We start from the raw sequence: 26,406 nt of genomic DNA on the forward strand, positions 1-26,406 counted from the left end.
TTGCAGTGTCATTATTGAGTCCTGTTGATATTTCCATAACGGATTCATTAATGCAATTGTAATGATGTGGGTTGTATCATTAGAGCTGTTTTATCTGTCTGTGGAAATCACACAGTTCTGACTGTTTATTCCTCCTTCTCATTGTGTTCAAACTCAGCAAAGCCCAAAGCTCCCTGGTGTAGATTAGACCTTCCATCTGGTTATGAAGGACAGAGACAGAGACACTAACACTGCCAATGCATCAGATTAATATGATTCTTTATTTCATGTGCATGATGATCAGAGGTCAGTAGTGCAGGAGTTTGTGTTTACTGCAGTGCTCTCAGTCTCTATAGTGCTGTTTAATCTCCAGCATTTCTGACCTCAGATCAGACAGCAGCAGCAGAACCAGCTGGACCTGTGCTGTGTTGCTGCTCTGCTACTGGAAACCTCACAGGTGAGAGAAGAGTGTAGTTACACAATAACCACCACTAGATGGCAGTATACATCTTTAAATGTAACTCATATGAAATGATGTACAAGTGTGCACAGCATACTGTAGGCGTTATATATACATAACCAATTTGCTAATAATTAAAAAAGAAAACTAAATTAATTGTATTTTAATGTATATAGCCAATAATCACTTGCAAAGTTCTAAAAAGGAGAGACCAAGCAGAAATATCCACATCATTTATTGAACTGATATTTTGATGTGCTTGTGGCAGCAGTGTAAAAACACAGACCTGGATAACAAACCATCATAGTGTAATAAATTATATAAAATCAGCAATTATTTCAGAGGATTCTAAACACAGAACATCAGAAATGCAATTCAAGTACCCAGAAGACAATGCCTCATAGAACAGAACAGATATTAGATTCACTGCAGTGGTGATATTTTAATGTGCTTGTTGCAGCAGTGCAGAAAAACATAGATCCAAAAACATCATCAAAATGCCTGCATGCAACAAATCTGCAACATAGAAACACTGTCATAGAGTAATAAATGGCAAAACACCAGCAATTATTTTAGAGGATATTCAACATATCAGACAATTCTGAACAAAATTAAAGTAGCCAGAAGACGATGCCTTAGCAAGGAATTACCACTGCATCTGTCAACACTAGAGGATAGGAGAGCCTACTTTATACATACTAATACAGTGTGGTAGGAGGAGAAAGTGGTAGAGGAAGGAGGTAGAGAGGGGAAGAGAAGGAAGTGGAGAAAAAGGAAGTTGAGGAGGGGAGAGAGAGGGAAGAGCACGGCAAGTGTGCATCAGGTGTGTATAAGGTTGTCAGAAGTGCTAGGAGAGGAGGTATTGGAAGAGTTGCATCTTCAAGAGTTTTTCGAAGAGAGAGACGAATGCCCCTGCTCTGATGACACTTGGCCGATCGCTCCACCGCCGGGGGACCAGACGTCTTATCAAGACAAAGTTGGCTAATATACTGGCAACCAAGTTGGCTTGTTTTTAAGACAAATTTGCTTAAAGCACTGGCAGCCAAATTTCCTTGTTTTCATGATGAGACGTCTTAAAATAACTCTTTTTAAATGGAGTCAAATGATTTAACGAGAAATTGCTAAATTTCTTTATACTAAAACAAAACAAACTAGATTTTTTTGTTTATCTTAATAGAAAATGAATAATTCTCATGGTTTTTAGATAACTAGTTTTAGCAATGTGACTGGGCTGCTCTACTGTTACTGAAACCTTCACTGGTAAGATCCTCAGAGGAGACATCCGACAGCCATTAAAGTACGGAAACACTCTCTCAGTGAAAGTGTGTGTGAGAGTGTGTAGGTGGGTGTTATTATCAGGGTCAGAGAATGACAGCTCTCCTCTGTCCCAGTCCAGCTGCACTCTGATCCTCTGGAGTTTCTGCTTCACTGTGAGGAGAGTGAGGGTCTGTGGTGTAGCACATGCTCCATATATATCATCATTACACCCAACACACCACCATCCACTTGTGGAGGTGTAGTCTCCCTTCCTCTGGAGAGACTCTGTCATCACACCCACACTCCACTGTGTGTTCTCTCCAACCTCCACATCCCAGCAGTGAGTCCCTGAGTTAAAGCCCTCAGAGCCCAGGGCACTGGCAAAGTGATCAAATCTCTCTGGGTTATCAGGAAGCTGCTGCCTCTCATCACCCCATTTCACACTGGTCAGATCCTCAGACAGGATGAGATTGGATTTTGCAGTGTTGGGATCCAGAGTCACAGGAGCTGCAGAGAGAAAGAACACAGAGATTTGTGATGAGAATGTGACTCGTTATCAATAGGGCTGTTTGATTCAGAAACAATACATTTGAATACATAACGTTTAGGTGTGATTCGATTTGATGTGATACAATGTGATAGAGCCTGGGGACAGGTTCACAACTGGACCTCGTCTACCTACATTCTGGAGCAGGCGTAAAGGGAATAGCGCACAACTTACGCAATTAGGAGCTAAAGTTAATCACACCACAAATGGCCTCAAGTCCATTCATAACATCTTCAATACAGATTTATATAGTTTCACTGTAGCCTGTGTTATTTTTCAGGATTGTGTGAAATTGTTAAAAAAATTAAAACAAAACAAATCTGACATCTCACCGAAGTAAATTGGTTTAGTCTTGAAAATTGGTTGCCGAGGGCGTCATAAAAGCTAAGACTGCCATTGCTCGCATCTTCAAGGTTCAAATACCGATATGTATCAGTGAATATTGTTTTTATGTGTGTGTGTGTGTGACTGTACTGTACTTACTGTACTGAACAATCTCCTGCATCTTCTCCCAGACTCTGAACTTCAGGTTGCCCAGGTGCTTTGCCACATTGATCAGAGCTCCTGAAACCCTCTCTGGATCCTGCAGTGTGCACTGGGCTCTGGAATAACATTCAGGAGTCAGTGCTGCTGTGGGTTTGGGTTCAGAACCACAGAGAAGAGAGAGACAGGAGGCAGATCACTCACCTTTCCACTGTGCTCTTGTAGCTCTATGAAATAACCAAGGAGAGAAAATGTGCTTATTTTTTCTGTTCTGTTTCTTCTGTTAGTTTGTATTTATTTTATTAGACCTTTATTTAACCAGAATTGAGTTTGTAATGTCTTTTTCAAGTTGTTATGATGATGATCAACACACACACAAACACAGACACACACACACACACACACACACACACACACACACACACCACACACACACAAACACACACCACACACACACAAACACAGACACACACACACACACACACACACACACACACACACACCACACACACACACACACACACACACACACACACACACACACACACACACACACACAGAGCCCTGGTTGGTCAGTTCACCATTCCCCCCACTACAATGCCCCTGTGGCCAAGTAAAGTGTCTGTGGGAAATAGTGAATATGACAGTGTGAGCACATAGTTAACCTGTCAGTACTCTCCCCTAGGACTCTGTTTATTTGTAGCCCTCTGCTGGTCTGCCTCTGTCACTGCATGTTTTTGTTTTGGCCCACCATGTGCCTTTTTGCCACGCCCCTACTTCCTGTCTTTGTTCTCTTTTTTTGTACTCACCTGTTTCTTATTTACTTGTATTACCTGCCCTATTTATACCCTGCCCTACTGGTGCCTCATTGTCAGATTGTCTTTCTCCGTGTGGTGATGTGCCCTAGTGCTTTGGCCTGTCTCTGGTTTGGAACTTCTGAGTTTGGAAGTTTTCCGTTTTTGTTTGGTAGTTTTTCCTGAACCTGTTTTTGGATTTTAAATCGGCCTGTTTTGGACTCTGACTACGATCCAGCCTCTTGAACTTTGCTTTGTTGGACTTTGCCTGGATGTTGGATTAACTGACTTGGATTTTCCTAATTTCTATTTTCTGCTGTTTGAAGAACTACACTGCTCAAAAAAATAAAGGGAACACTTGGTCATAGGAGTATATCATCAAGTCAGTCACACTTGTGGGATATTGATCTGGCCAGTTATGCAACAGAGGTGGTTGTGAATCAGGTTCACCTGCTTTGATGTCAACGTAATTTACTACAGGTGTACTAGAGGGCCAACTATGAGACAACCCCCAAAACAGGAATGGTTTTACAGGTGGTGGCAACTGGTAATTTTTCCATCTTTATCCTTCTTGACTGATTTTTCACTAGTGTTGCATTTGGATAGTGTCAGTGTTACTACTGGTAGCATAAGCCAGTATCTGGAGCCTACAGAGGTTGCACAGGTAGTCCAACTCTTCCAGAATGGCACACCAATATGTTCCATTGGCAGAAAGATTGCTGTGTCTCCCAGCGTAGTCTCAAGAGCATGGAAGAGATTCCAGGAGACAGGCAGTTGCTCTAGGAGAGCAGGGCACAGGGCTCGAAATTAACTTTTTTTTTTCTCAGTGTCCCGCAGCTGTCCCGAATTCTACTTGGCACTGTCCCGGACTTAAACACCAGTGTCCCAAATTCAAGTTCTTGTTTTTTCCCATTCTACATAATAAACAGCGTAAAAATCAGTAACTTGCATCACTTAATTAACTCGTTCTGGTCCACCATGTCAGTTCTGAACAATTTATTAAACACCATTTTTATTAACATTAATCATCTGCTGTTTCACACAACACTCATTTTCAGAGATTGCGCTTTTGGCTCTTTTTTGAGGTTGCACTAGATGTTCTCATTGTCCGTCGTTTTGACAGACAGGGTTGTAAAATATTCCGTCAATAATCTATTTTCAAGTGTCTTTAATTTCAATGTCAGTTTGGTGTGATGTCATGGCCACAGATCTCAGTGAAAACAATAAGTAGCGTGGAAAATTACCACAAAGCTGTCAGATAGGCTACTCTGCCACGCTCTCACCCTCTTGTGCACACTCAAATGCGTTCCCAATTAAATTAAGTAGCAAAGCGTAGTTAGATCTGCTGCAACTATGTATCTTGATGTAACAAGCTGTTTTGACATTGTAAACGTTCTCTAAGAAGAATGTAAAGCAGTTTGCAGTAGCCTAAAGATTAAAGTGTGTGGCGGGCTGGATCTATGATAAACTAATAAATGCTCGGCGGGCCGGATTAGTGCGTGGCGGGCCGCAGTTTGGACACCCCTAGCCTTAGAACTGCCACAGCGAAATGTCAAATGCTAACTTGTATAACTGTTTTCATTGTTATAGGCTACCTTGCAACACTATCTTTTTGTCAAATCGCAGTTGCGGTAGGCCTAGGTTATTTAGCTCAGCATGATATTGGTGACGTTTGTCTGTCACTGACAGAAAACACGTAGTGTTTTAGTCAGAGAGGACTGTCATCTCGTTTTTTTTAGAACACCAGTGTAACCTTAGGCCTACGCTATCAGTCAAAAATGTTCACAATGTCATGAAAACAAATGCCATTTACCTGCCTGCTAGTTAGATAAGTTAACCTCTATATCGGAAAGTGACCCATTAGGCCTACCACCCGTGCCCTATTCTTGTGTCGGCCTATGAGTCACTTAATATTCATTTAACCAATACGGCGGTTAAAGGAAAGGGCTTCCTAAGGAAACGCAAGCACCCAGCCCATTTGGGTATCTAACTATATTTGTACCAAAAATAACATTGTAGCCTACAGTGATTTGAAGAGCAGTAGCCTAAACAGTGTTGTAAGGCTGCATGTACAAAACCGCTTCTACAGTAGATCATCAACTGGCTAACGCTGCTTTTGCCAGCTGCCCGTCACGCCATGTCAAATTTTGTAGAATTTTATTCAGACGAGAAAGATGCGTTTAGATTCCCATGTGAACAGTTTAGGAGAAAAGGACCTATTTTGACATTTGCTTTGCCATTTTTCTGCTGTCCCAGAGTTGTCCCAGAGATCAATCTATTGTGTCCCGGAAGCATTTTTTATGGTCCCCGGGACGTCGGGACATTGTTAATTTTGAGCCCTGGCAGGGTAGGGTGGTAGAAGGTCCTTAACCCAGTAGCAGGACCAGTATCTGCTCCTTTATGCAAGGAGGAACAGTAAGAGCCCTGCTTGAGCCCTACAGAATGACCTCCAGCAGGTCACTGGTGTGAATGTCTCTGGCCACACTGTCAGAAACAGACTTCATGAAGGTGGCCTGAGGGCCCGATGGCCTCTAGAGGGACCTGTGCTCACTGCCCAGCACCGTGGAGCTCATTTGACATTTGCCATAGAATACAAAATTGGCAGGTCTGCCACTAGCGCCCTGTGCTTTTCACAGATGAGAGCAGGTTCACCCTGAGCACATGTGACAGACATGAAAGAGTCTGGAGATGTCGTGGAGAACATGATGCTGCCTGCAACATCATTCAGCATGACCGGATTGGTGGTGGCTCAGTGATGGTCTGGGGAGGCATACCCTTGGAGGGATGCATAGACCTCTGTGGGCAGGACAACGGCACCCTCACTGCTCTTAGGTATCGGGATGACATATTCTGACCCTGTATGGTGCAGTGGGCCTTGGGTTTCTCCTGGTGCACAACGATGGCCACATGTGGCAAGATTGTGCAGGCAATTCCTGGAGGATAAATGAATTCATACCATTGACTGTCCCCCACACTTCCCTGACTTAAATGCAATAGAACACCTCTCGGACATTATGTTTTGGTCCATCCAACACCCTCCTTTCATTTCGTAACACATTAACCAGTCCATATCAGCATAGATATCCAGCATGATGTATCTGAAGTGTTCCTTTAATTTTTTTGAGCAGTGTATTTTTGGTTAAATTGTTTGAACTGCCTTATTGGCCTGTGGCTGTCCACAAACTGTTTCCCCTGTCTGAAAATAAATCAGTGAACAGCATCTGCTCTTGGGTCCAGTCTCTGAATCTGACATAACCATGACGATAGACTCATCATCATTATCGTAAAAGCACCAATTACCGCCCCTTTCGTTCGAAAATTCTAAAACAACAACACTTTTTAATACTACTAACATATGACAAATTGACCTTGCATTTTTCAGTAGCCATAGGTGTGTAGATTTGAACAAAATCTGGTTTGGTTCTTACTGGGGCTTTTACTGCCTGAAATATCCGATTTTGTTTACCATGCTCAGACTTTAGTGCTGGGCTGGTGGGTGCTTATTTCCGCCCTTTCACACGGCACATCAACGGTTAGACCGAGAATTCTCGTTACAAAATCAAAATTCCACTGGAGCTCCAACCGGATTTGTACACGCAGCCTTACAACACTGTTTACAGCTCTTCGAGTCACAAATGTGGGTGCTTGTGTTTCTTTAGGAATCCGCCGTCTTGGTTTGTATAGAAATGAATATTAAGGAAATAGGTGAAGGGCGACATCACATACTGTAGACAACACCCTCACAAATCCACACCCAACCAACACCACACTCATGATCACAGCAACAAGTTAGTTAAATGTATGTAGTCCTTTCCTAGGTGCTTTACAGTGAAGGGGGGACTTAACTACAACCACCATGTAGCTCACACCTGGGTGATGCACAGCAGCCGTTTTGCACCAGAATGCTCAACACACGCTGGAGAAACGCACAGGAACTTTCACATCTGTTAGCCAAATTTGGATTTATTCTCCACATACAGTACAACTGTTCTCGCTTCGTAGTACCAAAACATCACACAACCACCACACTCATCAACGATCACCAAACCACACCAACACCACATCAATGATCACCACTCCACACTGTCACCACACTCTCCAAAGATCACCAAACTACACCACCACCATACTCTCCACTACACCACCACCACACTCTCCAAAGACCACCACACCAACACTGTACTCCTCAACGATCTTTAGCAAACAACAGCAACACCACATTCTCCAAAGATTACCAAACCACAACAACACCACACCAATCAACAATCACCACACCAAAACCAACACCACACTTACCAACAATCACCAACACCACACCCTCCCAAGATCACCAACACCACACTCTCCCAAGATCACCAACACCACATCCCCCATGATCACCACACCAACATCACACTCACCAAAGATCACCAAACCCACTGTAGATCATCTAGAGAAACATGAGCAATGTGCAGCTGCGTCTGTGTGTGTGTGTGTGTGTGTGTGTGTGTGTGTGTGTGTGTGTGTCAGATGTGAGGGGAGGGATCTTACCTGCAGGAATGTGATGTCATCAGCATTTATCTGCTCCTCTATGTCTGTGATTGTGATTGAAAGAGATGAGATCTCTATGCTCATCTTCTCAATCTTCTTCTTCATCATCTGACTCTTCTGCTCCTCTTCCTCCATCAGTGCAGCTATCCTGGCTGCCTCTTCATCTCGTAGAAACTTGTGAAGCTTCTCAAACTCCATGTTGATCTGCTTCGCTGTGTGCTGGGCCTGAGTCTTAAAACATTAAATATATCAAGAGATGTTAAATTCCTCATGCTACTATAGGTAGGGGATTTCACACAGCGGCCAATCAACAACCAAATCCTTTGGTATTTGCCGTCAAAACCAAAATCACTAACAAATCACAAATCACTGACAAAAACATCACCAACAGAACAGCCTTCAAGAGCATTTTACTGGGGTTATGAAGCAGATACCTTCCTTCATAGGTGTTTCAATTGAATTAGGCCCACGACACCTCCAGAAGGCTCAACAGTGGTGTCTGGTGTCCCAGACTCACCCCCCTCCACACTTATGATGGGTGGGTCCTCTACCAACAAATACAGACAACGAACCAAACCAGAGAACACAAAATCATCAACCAAGCAGCCTCTGTGTTCAACAAATAGGCGTCAATAGCAAGTGCTAATGTTATTACCATGTTTATGTTAAATAACATTTGCCACTGTAATATTCCCTCTGTGAGGGCTTATCTTTACCTTAATGTGTTTTGCTGTTTTATCACAGGTTAGTTTAGTTTCTTTATGTTTCTTCATCTTCTCCTTCAGCTTGGCCAACTGTGTCCTCAGTTCCTCCTGAAATAAGAAGAATACAACAGTTATGCTGCAACAACTCAAATAAACATGGAATTCAAATTCAGTACATTGTCAAGATGGAAGACAAAGTACAATGACAGCTTACTATTTAGAGAAAGGTAAGAATCAATTGTTTAACTCAAGGGGAGGTGGAAAATGAGTGTAATTCCCCAAATGGGGGAATATCCCTTTACATTTTGATAGTTTCAGTTTTGATATTTTTGTCATGATATTATATTATTGATATTATAAGTGCATGTACATGTGCCTGCATGTGATTACTGTACTTAAAAACATCTCACTTCCACAGCATATGATTGACAGAAAACCTGTAAAGATGCTGCAGCATTAGATTATTTTGTACCTGAATTAAAACATGTATTATCATAGACTACAGTGCTTTACACAGGATTAGTGTTTTCTAGCCTACACTATCTAATCATCTCATGAATTGGGCCAGGTATCACCCAGACAGAATAGCTCATGTTGCCTCATAGTATGATTTAGCACAGAGTGCCATTTGGAAACAGACAATTTAGAGATCGCACAAATGTGCAGAGAGTGATAATTCTTTGTTTAGTAATTTTCTTTCTTCTATAAGCCTTATTCATATAAGGTTTCATGAATGAAACCCCCAGTGACATGTAATCCAATATAAAAAGATTAAATATAATAAATAAAACCATGGAACAGATCTTACCTTATAATCACTTGATACCTCAACAACAGGACTAAAGTTGTGATTCTTATGTGCTCTTGAGTCTCTACACACCAGACACACAGGCTGTTTATCCTCCAGACAGAAGAGCTTGAGTTTCTCACTGTGCAGACTGCAGAGCACCTCAGACTCTGCTGAAGCTCTCTGACTTCTCTCCTGTATGTAGCTTTCACACAGGTTCTTTAACGCCAAGTTAAGTTGTGGATTTGAATTTGTGAATCTTTTCCTGCAGATGGGACACTCTTTATGGCCTTTAGTTTTCCAGAACTGCTGCAGACAGACATTACACATGCTGTGACTACACTCCATGATGACAGGATCCTTGAAGATGTCATGGCACACAGGACAAGAGAAATCCTCTTCTGGGAGAGAACGCTTGGAGGCCATTTTCTAAGCTCACTGTAAAGTATGCGATGACCCCTAACAATGATGTCCAGATGGAAAGTAGAATCCTGAGTCCTGATGGAAAGTAGAGTCCTGAGACCTTAAGCAAAATTATTCCTTCAGTCAGATGTTCAGTCTGAGGGGTGGATTGGTCTTCTCTGGAGCACCAAACACAAGTGATTGATTCAAGTGTTTTCCTGAAGTTGAAGAAATTAAACAACAGCAGCTTAACGCTAATTTCCAGTGAAACGAGTTCAGCTTAACTTTCATTTCATCCGTGTACATCCACTCTGAACCAACAGGGTTGCAGAACGACATATGTGTCATACTGAATTTGAAATTAAATGTATCCTGATACTGTGTGACTGCCAAACATATGCAAATTAGGGACGTTCCAGTCACACAGCTTTCCTATAACTTCAAATGGGCACACACACTGTCTAGTTCTCAGGGGATTTTCTACTTCACTTCTGCCCAAACTTGAAAAAGGCCTTGGCCATGAACAGGGTTAAATCAGTTGGAATCAACTCAAACGGCTTCTTTTTTAATCTTTCTTCTTTATTTTATTTAGTTAGCTTCTCGTGTTCAATTACGACTTGTTATTAGTTAGATTTTTAAGTCAGATTAGGTCAGTTTACATCAGATTATGTCAGGTTGAAAGCCTTTACAAGAAAAGAGAAAACAAACCACAAAATACAGCAATTACTTAAAACTGCCTACCATTAAATATACAAACAAATATAAAGTTCTCCTTAACCTTACATTCATTTAATGCAACATTACTGCCATGCTACCACTATCATGCTATTACATGAGCTAACATGAGCACAAGGCAGTTTAGCTATGTTAACTTTAGCTATCTTACCATCAAAATTTGCATTTAACATTAAACTATTGACAAATATTAGCATCAAACCATTATCCTACCAGTAGCATACCTGGAAATGCCCAGCAAGTAAAGCTTTCCCCACTTCACCCTCTACCTTCAACAACAGTTCAACATGTGTTTCACAGCTTCTCACTACATGTGCTTGAAGATAACTCTGCACTTCCTGCTTTCTCAAAGTCAAAGTCAAAGTCAGCTTTATTGTCAATTTCTTCACATGTTCCAGACATACAAAGAGATCGAAATTACGTTTCTCACTATCCCACGGTGAAGACAAGACATATTTTACCAATTTAAGTCCACAGACAAACATAACATTCAAGTAAACAAAAAAGTAAGTAAATAAGAGGGCACATATAATAATGAAAAAATAAGAGCAGCAAAATTTGGTTGAAATTGTGCATAGACAGTCAATAAAATACTAGTGCAAAGTCAGGCCAATAAAAGGCTTGGGTAGTTCTGTTTGACCTAAGTAAGAAAGAAAGTGGCATAGTGGTGCAAGTTATGTAAGAGCAGCAGAAGTGTTGTGTTTTCAGGACAACAACAACAAGTTGTAAAGTGTACAAGTGTGCAAGTGTGCAAGTGGAGTAGTGCAGGCGGCCATTGTGGGTCCAATGTCCAGGATGTTATGTAGCTGAGGGTGGAGGGGGGAGAGGAGGGAGAGAGTTCAGCATCCTTACAGCTTGGTGTATGAAGCTGTTGGTGAGTCTGGTAGTGCGGGAGCGCAGGCTTCTGTACCTCTTCCCAGAGGGCAGTAGATCAAACAGATTGTGAGCGGGGTGACTTGCATCACTCACAATTTTGGTCGCCTTGCGGGTGAGGTGGGTGGTGTAAATGTCCTTCAGGGAGGGGAGTGAAGCACCAATAATCCTTCCAGCTGTGTTCACTATGCGCTGCAGGGCTTTCCTGTTGTATTCAGTGCAGCTTCCGCCCCACACAGCGATACAGCTGGAGAGGATGCTCTCAATGGTGCCTCGGTAGAATGTGGTCATGATGGCTGGTGGAGGACTTGCTCACCTGAGTTTCCGCAGGAAGTACAGGCGGCGCTGAGCTCTCTTCGCCAGTGATGCAGTGTTGGTGGTCCAGGAGAGGTCTTCACTGATGTGCACCCCCAGGAATTTGGTGCTGCTCGCTCTCTCCACCACAGCACCGTCGATGGTCAGTGGCAGGTGTTGGGTGTGACCTCTCCGGAAGTCAACAACAATCTCTTTGGTCTTGCTGACGTTCAGCAGGAGGTTGTTGTCCCTGCACCACGTGGTCAGATGGTCGACCTCCAACCTGTATTGAGTCTCGTCGCCCTTGGTGATGAGACCCACCAGAGTTGTGTCGTCAGCAAATTCCACTATGTGATTGTTGCTGTAGGTTGCAGTGCAGTCATGCGTCAGCAGGGTGAAGAGCAGCGGACTGAGCACGCAGCCTTGGGGGGCCCCTGTGCTCAGTGTGATGCTGCTTGAGGTATTGTTGCCAACACGTACTACTTTCTGTCATAAGGACTGTAAAGTCTCCACTTCCCTCTTCAAAATAAAAGTCCCTTTCCATTTGCGATCCAACAGCAAACACACACTCACACACACACACACACATGCCATGAACCTACAAACAGCTGAGTTTTTTGACTGACTGTTTTAAAGTCAGATGAACCCATGTCATGTCTGTCCTTGTAGTTCAGGGTTCAGTGATGGCCTTCTCATATCGCTGTCCTTGTAGCTCAGGGTTCAGTGAATGGCCATCTCATTTCTGTCCTTGTAGTTCAGGGGTCCGTTCAGAAATCCGTTTAGAATTATATTAATGAATAATGCAACAGAGGATGAAGAATGTAGGCTAAACTATGTTTGTTTATTCAGAATGGAATGGATTGCAAATGAATCCGAATGAAGAAACGTCACAACGTAAAATTATGTCCCTGCAGCAAAACTCAACGCATTTCTCTGTGAGGGCTTGCCTTGCTCTCAGGTGTATGCTTGGAGAAGTGACAAAAGAGGACATTGAAGGCTGGCTATCATTGTTTCTGTCATGGCAAGCCTGCTTCATGTTCATCTTAAAGTCTTTTTGCTGTCATAGGTGAACATTGTGCGCAATTAATGCACGCAACAAAGCATAGCCTACCTGACAAATGCATACCTCCGACTTTTCTCCAAACTTGCTCGAAGTTATTATGACCGCCGTGCAGCGAAGCGGCGGTCATATAGGTTTAGTCAGATTTTTTTTTTTTTTTTTTTTCTTTTTCACATGTCCAAATTTCCGTCAAGGATTTCCGGGACACTGAAAGACCGGGGTAGACGAAACTTGGTGGGCATGTAACCCCATATGGATAGCATGGAACCATCGTTTTTCGTTTTGATCTGTAGCCACCACCACCACCCCCCCCCCCCCCCCCCGCTGGAGTGCACCCCCCCCCGAAAGGAGGGTAGGGCAGACACAGTTTTCTGTGAATATCTCGAGAACCGTAAGGTTTAGGAGGACCATTTTTTTTTGTATGTTGATCTCAAGGGGCCATGTCAACCCATTCCATAACCACTCATTTCATGTATAGCGCCACCTAGTTAAACACAAAAAAGTAAAAATGAGGTGTTGTAATCGCAGGTATCTGTGACCTAACATAGTCAAAACTGCACAAAATTGGAAGTGTAGGATCATTATGACACCCTCTGTATGCACGCCAAGTTTTGTGGAATTCCGTTCATGGGGGGCCACACAATAAATTAATTTATGTTACTATACACCAACTGGCCTGTAGGTGGCCGGAGACAGTTTTCTGTGAATATCTCGAGAACCGTAGGGCCTAGGAGGTCCACCTTTTTTATGTATGTTGGTCTTAAGGGGGCATGTCAACCCATCCCATTACCACTTATATATTTAGCCCCCCCACTGGACTGGACCCCCCGAAAGGAGGGTAGGGCAGACACAGTTCTCTGTGAATATCTTGAGAACTGTAGGGCCTAGGATGACCTTTTTTTTCTGTATGTTTGCCTCCAGGGGTCATGTTAACCCATTTCATGTGCACACATGTGCACAAACAGATACACACGCACACACATACATTCACAGTAATCATACGTATGACACATACTCACACAGTAGACATGTACGCATGCATGCACAGGCACATACGCAGGCACACACACACACACACACACACACACACACACATAACATAAACATGTACATGCACACATGCACACAATTCAAGAATTTCTCAGGCAAGATGGAGGTGGGGTTGTATAAAATGAATTTTACATGTGAAATCTATGAACTAATCATGTTTTGGTATACTTGTTGTCTAGCAGATACCAGTGAGAATTGAGTGTGGATAATGCAATTTAATGAGACAGTTAGAATCCTATAGGCCTTTCAGCGTGATTTATTTTTGTGGAAAAAATGTGCTGGACTGGGCGGCGGTCATATTTTGTACCGCTCTGCGGTACATCTAGTTAACAATGAATTGATAAACTTTTAGAATACTTTGAGCACTGATGCAGTCAGCATAGGCCTCTTACATTGTTTGCAGGTAGGCCTAAGGCGCGTATCAAAGTTGTAAGGTCACGTGACTGATGACGTACGAAGCTTCGGACGTCACTGAAAAGTTTAAATGGGACATTTGACACAGGGCCACCGGTGCTTGTATCTAATCCCTAAAGCGTTACGGGTTCGATAAACCTTTAAAGTCCCCAACACATATGTTTTGTTGCACAAGCACCCTTCTAAAATTGTAGCCCTACACAAGCACTTCCCAATCCCCACTGTACACAATGCCCATGTTTTCACAACCCCCACTGTTCACAATGCCCTTTATATGTTTTTTGTTATCTGACACTGCTGTGGTCATCTGCAGCAATTAGCCTACGTTATTTTGCAAAACATCAAATGAAGTCTTAAACACAACCACTATAGAGAAGCATGCAATATCAAATAATGCTAACGCATGGCAATTATGAACATGGCAGGATTTGAACCCCGGGCGCGCGTGCAGTATACGAACACGCTACCACCCTCCCAAGGCCATTTTGAGATTTTCATGGAAACATAGCATTATTTAAAACCAAGCACATTACATTTTCAATTCGAATCAATAGAAGCATATCAAAACTATAATGTTTATTCCAATGACTGTAGGCCTAATAGTTTTTACTCAAAAGGGAACAGAACACGTTGTCTCTCCGCTCTGTTTTACCAGTTTCAGAGAAGGGCCATTTGGTCGGCATGTGGCTTCGTCTGTGATTGTTTAATCTCTAATGAGAGCCGCCGTTATGTCTGCTAACCACCAGATGTCACTGTTTTGTATTCGATGCTTTGACACTTCGAAACACTTACGATACAATCAGGAAGAACCTTCCAAAGCCTCGTGGGCAAAGATGGTTGATTACGAAGATACTTCATGAGAGGCCATTTCCTGTCCCTGGAAATTTATGCAAATAGGGTAGCAGTACACGCCCCCATACATTTATGCAGTGATCGGGCTCTCTTTTTAACATTGAGGTCTATGGCAGAATCCAAGAATTTCCCAGAATTTGTCAAAGCCTTATTTTTCTGTGGATGTTGCAATGGATGCACATTTCTGACACAGTATCATGATCTCCAAACCCTCCTCCCTATTTCAGTAGAATGTCGTGATAGTATGACCCTCCAGTCGGGAGAAAATCAACATTAATGAAGGTGTACACCAAGTTTATTTTGTACTCCGGCTTGTCTGGCGTGGAACCGAGGCGTTCAAACGTAAGTCATACGTCAGTGACACGCCCCTGTGCAGGCGGGAACTGAACCAGAGCCCGTCTCTGACTGAACTCCACTTTGCCCTCATAGACATGAACTAGGATGACCCATCTTGCTACGCATTCATTATCTTTGTCGTGGGGCTTCATTCGCCCAACCCTACTCACAGGTCAGAGAAGAGTGTAGTTACACAAGAATCACCACTAGATGGCAGTAATCATATTTCAGACCCTTCAGGGAAGTGACATCACTAAATGTAACTCATATGACATTATATACAGATGTGCACAGAACAGGTGATACATATACATACCCAATTTGCAAATAATTAACAAAGAAAACGAAATGTATTTTATTTTAATGTATATAGCCATTTAAGAAATGCTTTTCAGCATATGTAGCCTACACTGTAAACATTCACAGTTGTTGAAGCCTATATGCCATCAAAGGGCAGAACTGACTACTAATTGTATTATGTGTAGTTTGTCAAAATCTTCAAATAGCCTATTATGTTTATTATTGTCATTTATTGTGGTTATACTGCCTGTATTTTGGTGAAAAACAGCATACTGCATGGTGAACAAATGTAGAGCAAATCATGACTGTAGTAATTGATGTGCTTTTAAAACAGAAACATAGCATGCTCTACCTATTATTTATTTATTTTTTTCTTCCTTGCTTTCTGTCTTTCAGGGAACTCTATGTCTCCAACAGTATCAGAGCTCCTCCTTAAAGCTAAGGAGAGAGAGGGTGTCCTGATAAGGAAGAACAAGAAGCTGAAAAAGGAATGGGACTCTCTTCGCAAACAAGGGGCTGGTAAGTCAATACTTTATCTCAATATGACACTTAACAACAAACACCACTTGGATTAAAACATTTTATTATTCCTTGTCTTCACAATGTAAGTAGAACGCTCCATTCACGTTCGGCTGTTAATTCTTTATGCTAAGCATAATTGACCGCTGTCAAGGATAGTGGCCTTTTTGCCACTGATTCACATCTACAGACAGTTGTTCAGCTGCTAAAGAATGTATTCAAGTTCAGTGAGTTTGGTGAAGTTTGTTTCTCATCATTTGCCAATGAAAACAGTAAAAAAATACATTTAAAGACCCATCAGGTGAAGTGTCTTCTCTTATGTTAGGTAGCCGTATAATAAGCGGGGTCCGGGTCGCCCTGTTTGGGCTTATTTTTTCGATAATGACTGGCATTCTATACATTAACCCTTAGACAGTAGAGCCCTTTGAAGACTCCATCGATAATATCAAATATCAAGTATAACTTGTTTTTCATGTTGTCACCATGTTGGTCTTGAGGATGGACACACATACACCTTTGTACCTGTACTGTACCTGACAAATGTTATGTGAGTACTGAAGCTTCTCACTTAAACTTGATTCTTGATTAAACTTGATTAAACTTTCCCGTCACCTTTTCTTATTGTTTCTTTTCAGACAAGATATGCCATACCACAACTTCTGACCACACCACTTCATCTGAGTCATCATCTGAGTCCTCTTCCACCAGTAATTCATCTTCCTCTTCTTCCTTCAATTCATTCATTGTCATCAGACGATGAAAGTCATAAGGCGTTACAAAAAAAAGCATACAAGGAAAGACAAAAGGCATCGGAAGGAAAAGAAGTCAGCAAAAGCAAGGCATCGCAAAAAGCACAAGAAGGAACAGAAGTCCGCAAAACCTGAATGTGGACAAAGAGGTGAGTCATAAAGGAGGGCTCCTGTTTACAAAAACAATTACATTAATACACAGGATTAAAGTTAAAATCCCTTGTGCCAAAATCCAAGGTAAAGAAGCCCCTACTCAAAATTAACTTTAAAAAGCACGCACAAATCCACCAAGAAATGGTCACAAACACAAGACAAATGACCCATCCAACAGCAGTATATAGTATGTGGCATGTCATTGGGGTTATTAAGTGGGCACCCTCATTCACCGATGTTTCGTTAAGTTAGGCCCACGACACCTCATGAAGGCTTAACAGTGAAACCAGCGTCCTGGAGACACTCCCCTCCATGCTGCCACCATATTACCACATTGAAATATCCAATACCCAAAATACTCTTAACCAGCCTAGGCATGGTCAAGTTATGGGTGATGCATGTTAATGTCAACAATATTTTGTCTCATCTCACAGTCCAGTTGATCTCTATTTGTTTTATTTCTTACTGATGCAGCTTCCAGTCCAAAAGACATCGTTGCAAGGTACAAGAAGGTTCTGCGGGCTTACAACCGCGGAAAAAAACTTGGGGAAGCGTGTACCATTGCTGGTGTTACAGAGCTGACCGTTCGATCAAAAGCAGCTATCCCAGAGTTGGCTATAGCTTCACCAGAAAAATTTGAGGAGCTATTGGCAGGCTACAACAAAAGTGGACAAATGTCTGATTTTCTAAGTAAATGTGAAGACCTTATTGAGAAAGATACACAGGTCAGAGCTGAGATAGCAAAACTCAAAAATGAGGGCAATCTCATACCCTACATTAAGAGGGTAAGCCCCCCGCCAACAACCCTCGTATGTTTAAGCAGTGTTCGTTCATGTTGCGTTCATGTTTACTGTATGCACTGTATGTCTGATTGTCTGAAGAGGCAGCAGAAGTAAGTGCCCCTCGCCCCACCATCCTGTTTTGTTTACGCTGTGGTGTTGCAATGAAGGATTGATAGCCTTTTAAGCTATTATGTTTTTTGTTTGATTTTTATTTGCTTATTGCCCTGCTCTGATGGATCAGAAGTTTTGATTTCAATAAATATCTCTTGATATTAAAGCCAATTGTGATGTGTGACAATGCTTTACAATATGTTAAGCATCTGTAATTGCAGTGTATGTAAAGTGTTATTGCTTTCATTATCACTATTGTCATTTAACAATATTTGACTTTAATTGGCAAAGTCATATGTTAAGTACTTGCTGAACTATGAACACCAATGTGTTTATTGTTTGCTCCAGATATATCCCATCAGTTTGTAATATAGCATTTTTAGATCATTTGCAAATTGTTCATTAAAATATAAAAGACTAGATGTAACTTCATAATAGCCATTAAAAAAAAGTTTTGATGCAATCATTTCCCATCAATTAATTATAAAATGTACATTTTTAGATAGTTTACAAATTATTTACTACCAAATAAAAGACTACGACCCAGCTTTATCATAGCCATCTGAAAAACAAATATTGTAATTGTTTTTCTAACTAACTATTAATCAATAGAACATATTTTATAGTTCAATAGTTAATCAACGTATATATGCATAGGCGTTGTGTATATTGTAGCGGACCGCTCCATATTCTTTATAATAAAAATGTATATATTACTTTAGGCTTATCCAACCGGGTTGCTTAAACGCAATTGGGGTTGTTAACGTCACGCAGTCAGCTGACGATAAAAGGCTGCTTGGCCTACCCTGCGGGAGGAGAGCGCTAATTACAGGAAGCGCTATCGGAGAGTTGTTACCGAGGCCATGTGAGACATGGCGGGAGCATTTTAAACAGAACATTCACTTGGATAGTTACATTGGATTCCTCTGGATCGTACCCTTGTGGATTAATCCCTTTGAGGAATTGCTATGAAGCAGCGCGGATCCTGAGCAAAATAGGACCGGCTCAAACTACTTTGTTGCGCACGACGGAATGGATTGGCAGCATGGCAAGATGTTTCCCTTTCTCTTGTCGGGGTGTTGCGAAGATCCCTGGTTCAAGTCGTAGGCCTACTCTGCAGTTCGTAGTGACCACTCGAATAGCCCAGGCTACTTTGGACTTTCAAGAGGCTTTGACTAAAACGACAATTCCGACTGCAAGGTCCCAAATTGAAATGAGCGATAGGCTAATGCCACATGGCTAACGGTTGCAACGTGATCTCACGAGATGGCGTAAAATAGCACGCCACTTTTAAAGCAATTTAGCGTGTCATGTAACGGCCTTCAGTCTTTTAGCGTGTCTTTTCACGCCCATTGTGGATCAATGACGGCCTGTTACGGCGTGTCATTTGACGAACTAGTAAAAAGATATCAACCCAGCTTCCATCCAGCTTGGAGGGAAATTTCAAGGTAAGACGTCAATCGGTTGTAATGATTACAATTATAATTGTAATCATTACAACCGATAATTTACGCCATCTCGTGAGATCACGTTGTTTCCGGAAATGTTGCTGCTGCTGCAGCTGGCGTCTTTAGGGGAAAGTCCGTAGGAGTCGATTGCCGAGTGTGGAGTAACACGCTCTGGAAATTCACAATTTCGTTGCCGTTTTAAAAAAAAAAAAAAAAAAAAAAATAGTCCAGTCCATACAATTTCATTTCAATTTCGAAAGAAATACTGGACGATGTTTTTTTTTTTTTTTTACAAAAAAAAAACGGCAACGAAATTGTGAATTTCCAGAGCGTGTTAATCCACACTCGGCAATCGCAATTAATCTCTATTGTCTACACAACCATGTACTCTATCTGCACTTGGTATTTAATGCTTCTTTGCACTTCTGGTTGGATGTCAACTGCATTTCATTGGCTCTGTACCTGTACTCTGCTAAATGACAAATGAAATCTAATCTAAAAACAGCAAAACAACAAATAAAAGGGCAACTTACATAGTCACATGGTAGTGGTTTCTGATTTATTAAGTCACATGATCACATACATGTAGTGGTTACTGATTTATTAAATCATCCAGCACAATAGTTCAGCTTTAAATGATTCTGGTTAAGAGGCAGAATGGGCTCTAACTATGCTGCTTTACTGTTATTGAGGCCTTCACTGGTAGGATCCTTAGAGGAGCGATATTACAGGGAATGTTAAAGTATGGAAACACTCTCTCAGTGAAAGTGTGTGTGAGAGTGTGTAGGTGTATGTTATTATCAGGGTTAGAGAATGCCAGCTCTCCTCTGTCCCAGTCCAGCTGCACTCTGATCCTCTGGAGTTTCTGCTGCACTGGGAGGAGAGTGTCAGACTGTGGAGTAGCACGTGCCCTGTATTTACCATCTATACGACACACACGCCACACTCCACTCACATAGTCATATTGTCCCTTCCTCTGGGTCGACGCTGTCTTCACACCCACATCCCACTCTGTGATCTCTCCAACCTCCACATCCCAGCAGTGAGTCCCTGAGTTAAAGCCCTCAGAGCCCAGGACATTGCCATAGTAATCAAATCTCTCTGGGTTATCAGGAAGCTGCTGCTTCTCATCAACACGTCTCACACTGATCAGATCCTCAGACAAGATGAGTTGTGGGTGTGCAGTGTTGGGATCCAGAGTCACAGGAGCTGCAGAGAGAAAGAACACACACATGAGCTGAACACTGAGTGATGTGTGATGAGGATGTGAATGATGGTCATTATCAATAGGGCTGAGTGATGTGTGATGAGGATGTGAATGATGGTCGTTATCAATAGGGCTGGTACCAAGTATAATGACACCTGTAACTGGGCAGTTGTAGTTTATTTCTGTAACTTACATGAAATTGATTATCTCTAGTAGGGAGTGTGAGTACAAGCTTCTTTATGAGAGGGGGATCATAGAGATGTGGAGTAGATGTTCCCACTGAACTGGGAATGCCCTCCATCCATCCATCATCCATCCATCCATCCATCAGGCCTACCATGCACTGTAGTTATCATGTGATGTTTGTGTGTGTGTGTCACTGTGTACTCAATGTACTGAACAATCTCCTGCATCTTCTCTTCGTGTGTGTGTGTGCGTGCGTGAGAGAGAATGTGTACTCACTGTTTTGAACAATCTCCTGCATCTTCTCTTCGTGTGGTGTGTGTGTGTGTGTGTACTTACTGTACTGAACAGTCTCCTGCATCTTCTCCCAGACTCTGAACTTCAGGTTGCCCAGGTGCTTTGCCACATTGATCAGAGCTCCTGAAACCCTCTCTGGATCCTGCAGTGTGCACTGGGCTCTGGAATAACATTCAGGAGTCAGTGCTGCTGTGGGTTTGGGTTCAGAACCACAGAGAAGAGAGAGAGACAGGAGGCAGATCACTCACCTTTCCACTGTGCTCTAGTAGATCTGGAAAATAAGAAAAGAGAAAGTAGGTTAAACGTTGTTGCTATAATAAGGTCTAAGGTCTTTTGCTACATCTTTGTCAATTTTGAATGTTCCTATAGCACTGTTTTTAGGAGACTGACCAATTGACAATACCGAAAAGATTTTAATTTAAGGTGCCTTCTGAGAAAGGTTATTCCTTCATCAGAACCCCCCCCCCCCCCACTTCCTAGGACAATAAACAGAGTTTTGATCAACTCGCCACTGACATCCATAAACGCTGCCAACAGAGACTGTCTGTCGTCCCCAAACTCAAAACCCTTTCTGTTGTCCCAGTAGAACTACAGCAGCCTGATATCACCAGACTCACTCAGGGGCTACAGAACTACAGCAGCCTGATATCACCAGACTCACTCAGGGGCTACAGTAGAACTACAGCAGCCTGATATCACCAGACTCACTCAGGGGCTACAGTAGAACTACAGCAGCCTGATATCACCAGACTCACTCGAGGGCTTGGCCTCGAAAGAGCTACACTACAGTAGAAGTGTTCTGCCTTATGCCATAGCATGCCTAAATGAGCTTCCTGGTTGTACCTGATGTGTGTGTGCGTGTTGCTCTTCTCCCATCTTATTGTGTTCCTGCTCTACTCTCTAGAATCATCTCACACCATATCAACAGCACACTCAGAGACCACTGACACAAACCCAGCAGAATGAGACCAAAGATGACATCACACATCAGGATAATGCAATGGGGTGGGTGGCATGGGCAGGTCACCTCAACAAAACAGCCAGATGTGCTATTGTTAAATTATCACTGGTATTAGAGTTAGAGCTCTAACACCCTTACAGCCACATGTGCTATTGTTAAATTATCACTGGAATTAGACTTGTAGATCTAACACCCTTACAGCCAGATGTGCTATTGTTAAATTATCACTGGACAGATCCAACACCCTTACAGACAGTGGATGTTCCTACCTGCAGGAATGTGATGTCATCAGCTCCCATCTTCTCTTCTATGTCTCTGATTGAGTCTGAAAGAGATGAGATCTCTCTGCTCATCTTCTCAATCTTCTCCTTCATCATCTGACTCTTCTGCTCCTCTTCCTCCCTCAGTGCAGCAATCCTGGCTGCCTCTTCATCTTGTAGAAACTGGTGAAGCTTCTCAAACTCCTCCTTGATCTGCTTTTCTGTGTTCTGGGCTTGAGTCTGAATCAAATTACATCAGCTACATGAGTGAAGTTTCACACATTGATAAAATACAGAAAATATCATTGATTAATATGACTTACATATGATTGGGGGAGGTGGCAGATAGGTAGGAAACAAAGCACCTGATGATTCACCAGCAATATGTCACCTGACAATATGGTCTCCAGGTCATGGCATTATGAAATGACTGCCAGAAGCATCCTTGGATGTGTACAAACAGTGAACTCATATGACACTAGAACACTGACCTTAATATACTCAGCTGTTTCATCACAGGTCACTTTAGCTTCCTCAAACTCCTCCAGCTTCTCCTGTAGAGGCTGCAGCTTGTTCTTGAGCTCCTCCTGAAATGAACGGATCACTTTAGCAAACTCACTCCATTATCAAACTCAACAACCGCATGTTATTAATCACATACTGTATGTGCACACATGTTTGTAAGGATACTGTGAGACGCATAACAAACATGTACTTTTCTATGTACAGTATGGGCTTGAGGTGCACACATCCCATAATGTTAAAACTGTGAGTGCTTCATTAGGGCTCAACAGTAAAGTGTAATTTGTATGTGTACAGTTATAGTGAGCAGCAGTATCTTCTCTATAGAAGGACAAGCAAGGAGGTGCTGCTATACTGATACAAAAGGCCTTACCTTCATCTCACAGGCAGCTTCCACAGTAGGACTGAAGTTGTGATGTTTGTGTAATTTTGAGCACAGACACAGCAGGCACACAAGCTGTTTGTCGTCTTGGCAGAAGAGCTCCAGTTTTCTTTTGTGCTCTTTGCAGAGTGCGTCCGTATGATCTCTCTCTGGTAAGTAAACCTCACAGAGGTTCTTTAAAGTCAGATTTGGGAGGGGAGAATCTTTCAGCGATGTATTCCTGCAGACCGGACATTCTCTGGATCCTTTGGTGTCCCAGAACTGCTGCAGACAGACTCTACACACACTGTGACTACAGGTCAGGATGACAGGATCCTTGAAGATCTCCGTGCACACAGGACAAGATATCTCCTCTTCTAGTTTAAAGGCCATTTTCAAAGAATAAATGCAATCCAAGTAAAAGTTTCCCTCTGGTTATGACTGGTTGACAATCTGTACTTTCACTTTCACAGGTTTGATCAATCTACTGAGTCTCTGAGTCCCGTTTGTGTTTTAGTTGTCAATCTGCAAACTTATCCAAATGTCTGTAAGGTTCTGAACAGAAGCAATGTAACTCTTCCTTGATATTTCCCCCAGAAAAGTCCGCATGCCTGACGAGTTCTACAGGAGTAATGTTGAGCAGAGCAGCAGTCTGTGCCTGAGTTTCACTTCCTCATTCAGGAAACGAGAGTTAGAGGGAGGGATCTAGAGGAGCAGGAAGCTGATTGGTCGGTCTCACAGCATTTCCTTTTTTTCCAGATTTAAATTCAAAATACCAGAATGTGTGAATGTATTTGGCAGAACAAAAGGCAAGTTCTATTTTTTACACTGCAGCAATTAGGGATTATGGGTAACTTCTTGGTTGATTATGGGTGTACTTTCTATTTATAATGTTTGAGGTGTAAAAGTCTGGCTTCACATGTTTGTTCAAACCATTCACTTAATCAGCTGATTCTAATTAGCACAACTCTTAAGCCAGGTAGATCAGCTAATTTGTGATATCACCCGTGTTGGCAGTACTTTCTACTTTTACATCTCTGAATGTTTCAACAGATTCAAACAAGTAAAATATGCTTTTCCTCTGCTGTTTACACAATGATCTCAATCCACCTGAAGTGTATGTGAATGCATATTCTACTAAACCTCATATGAAGAGTGAAACTGTTTTGCATGTTCTGCTGTCTATCAGTGAATACATATTATCTGTGGAGTTTAGTCATTTACAAGCCTGAACACCGTGCCAAAGTATACATTGCACATGGTTTATCAGACTGTTACAACATACACTGTTTCTGGTTTTTAATCACACCACAACCATTTTAGAATAATATTCATTCAGTCTGGCTGCTGTATCAGTGTGTATGTGGCTCATTTTATTTGCATATGATGCAGCGACGAGGGACCAGGTGTGAGTCTGTAGAGGTCAGCTGCAGAGTTTTGACTGTCCAGTCCCTCTGCAGGGCCCACAGCATGCTGGTCATCACAGGAGCCTGCAGGTCAAAGGTCATCCAGCTGGACACACACAGAGGAAGCTGGGGGTCAGGAGGGGCAGCGCTACCTGGACACAGCGCAGTATGGACACTGCTCACCTGGACACAGCGCAGTATGGACACTGCTCACCTGGACACAGTGCAGTATGGACACTGGTCACTGGTCACCTGGACACAGTGCAGTATGGTCACTGCTCACCTGGACACAGCGCAGTATGGACACTGGTCACCTGGACACAGTGCAGTATGGACACTGGTCACTGCTCACCTGGACACAGTGCAGTATGGACACTGGTCATTGGTCACCTGGACACAGCGCAGTATGGACACTGCTCACCTGGACACAGTGCAGTATGGACACTGGTCATTGGTCACCTGGACACAGCGCAGTATGGACACTGCTCACCTGGACACAGCGCAGAATGGACACTGGTCACCTGGACACAGTGCAGTATGGACACTGGTCACCTGGACACAGCGCAGTATGGACACTGCTCACCTGGACACAGCGCAGTATGGACACTGGTCACTGCTCACCTGGACACAGTGCAGTATGGACACTGCTCACCAGGACACAGCGCAGTATGGACACTGCTCACCTGGACACAGCGCAGTATGGACACTGCTCACCTGGACAAAGTGCAGTATGGACACTGGTCACCTGGACACAGCGCAGTATGGTCACTGGTCACTGTGTACACTAACAGATCCAACAAATGTGATGGGCACAGGCTGGGGCCTCACCAACCTCAGTCAGGTCATCTGATGATGAAGTCCTGAAACACCAACTAACCACAGGTGTGAATTACTGACCCCAGATAAGAACAGCTGACCCACCCCAGGTAAGAACAGCTTACAAGTCCAGAGTGCTAACCACAGGTAATAACCACTGACCCCAGGTAAGAACTTCTTACTCCAGGTAAGAATTACTGACTCCAGGTAAGAATTACTGACCCCAGGTAAGAACAGCTGATTCTCTCAACTGTCATGTTCAGTATTTTGAATGTGTGTATTTGCATTAAGGTCACACCATCTTCAACAGAAATCTGTCCTGAACAGCCTAGAGTCACACACAGCTCCTGGTGATGTGTGTGAATATGCACTGCAGTGAGTCTCCACACAACACCTGTGTGTGTGTGTGTGTGGTGTGTGTGTGTGTGGTGTGTGCTCCCTGTACCCATTCAGTTACTGCATTTCTCTTTTTACTTCCTGTTAGCTACCTGTTAGGCAGGTAGGGTATGAAAAGGGATGAATATGAAACAGCATTATTGAGTCCTGTTGATATTTCCATAAGGGATTCATTAATGCAATTGTAATGATGTGGGTTGTAGTATCATTATTGTGTCCTGTTGATATTTCCATAAGGGATTCATTAATGCAACTGTATTGATGTGGGTTGTAGTATCATTGAGTCCTGTTGATATTTCCATAAGGGATTCATTAATGCAACTGTAATGATGTGGGTTGTAGTGTCATTATTGAGTCCTGTTGATATTTCCATAAGGG

At 42.6% G+C, this 26,406-nt stretch overlaps 1 protein-coding gene and 1 long non-coding RNA gene across 4 annotated transcripts; one reads left to right on the forward strand and one right to left on the reverse strand.

Annotated features, from left to right (window-relative positions):
• Positions 1-241: 241 nt before the first annotated feature.
• Positions 242-24,083, reverse strand: LOC121692974 (zinc-binding protein A33-like). 3 transcript variants are annotated; one of them, XM_042072097.1, is made up of 7 exons: positions 23,666-24,083; positions 9,563-9,820; positions 8,767-8,862; positions 8,051-8,281; positions 2,931-2,953; positions 2,727-2,845; positions 242-2,203 (listed from the first exon to the last, which is right to left on the reverse strand). In XM_042072097.1, the coding sequence occupies exons 1-7, from the start codon at positions 23,801-23,803 to the stop codon at positions 1,605-1,607; spliced, it is 1,464 nt and encodes a 487-aa protein (XP_041928031.1). In that variant the 5' UTR covers positions 23,804-24,083; the 3' UTR covers positions 242-1,604. The 3 variants fall into 3 exon arrangements, with proteins under 3 accessions (XP_041928031.1, XP_041928024.1, XP_041928016.1); XM_042072090.1 differs by having other exon boundaries at positions 9,563-9,815; positions 23,661-24,083; XM_042072082.1 differs by lacking the exon at positions 23,666-24,083 and having other exon boundaries at positions 9,563-9,967.
• LOC121693427 lies at positions 16,188-17,809 on the forward strand. The gene is made up of 3 exons (XR_006025498.1): positions 16,188-16,376; positions 17,012-17,274; positions 17,753-17,809. It is a non-coding gene; the product is annotated as an uncharacterized LOC121693427 (long non-coding RNA).
• Positions 24,084-26,406: the final 2,323 nt, after the last annotated feature.

This window comes from Alosa sapidissima, chromosome 2 (assembly GCF_018492685.1).
Source record: "Alosa sapidissima isolate fAloSap1 chromosome 2, fAloSap1.pri, whole genome shotgun sequence".
NCBI lineage: Eukaryota > Metazoa > Chordata > Actinopteri > Clupeiformes > Clupeidae > Alosa > Alosa sapidissima.

Coding starts and splice junctions, on each gene's coding strand:
- LOC121692974 (XM_042072082.1), bottom strand. CDS start 9,967: ATGGCCTCCAAGCGTTCTCTCCCAGAAGAGGATTTCTCTTGTCCTGTG. Junction 8,863..9,562: donor AGGTATCAAGTGATTATAAG/GTAAGATCTGTT, acceptor TTCTTATTTCAG/GAGGAACTGAGGACACAGTT. Junction 2,846..2,930: donor TACAAGAGCACAGTGGAAAG/GTGAGTGATCTG, acceptor ATGTTATTCCAG/AGCCCAGTGCACACTGCAGG.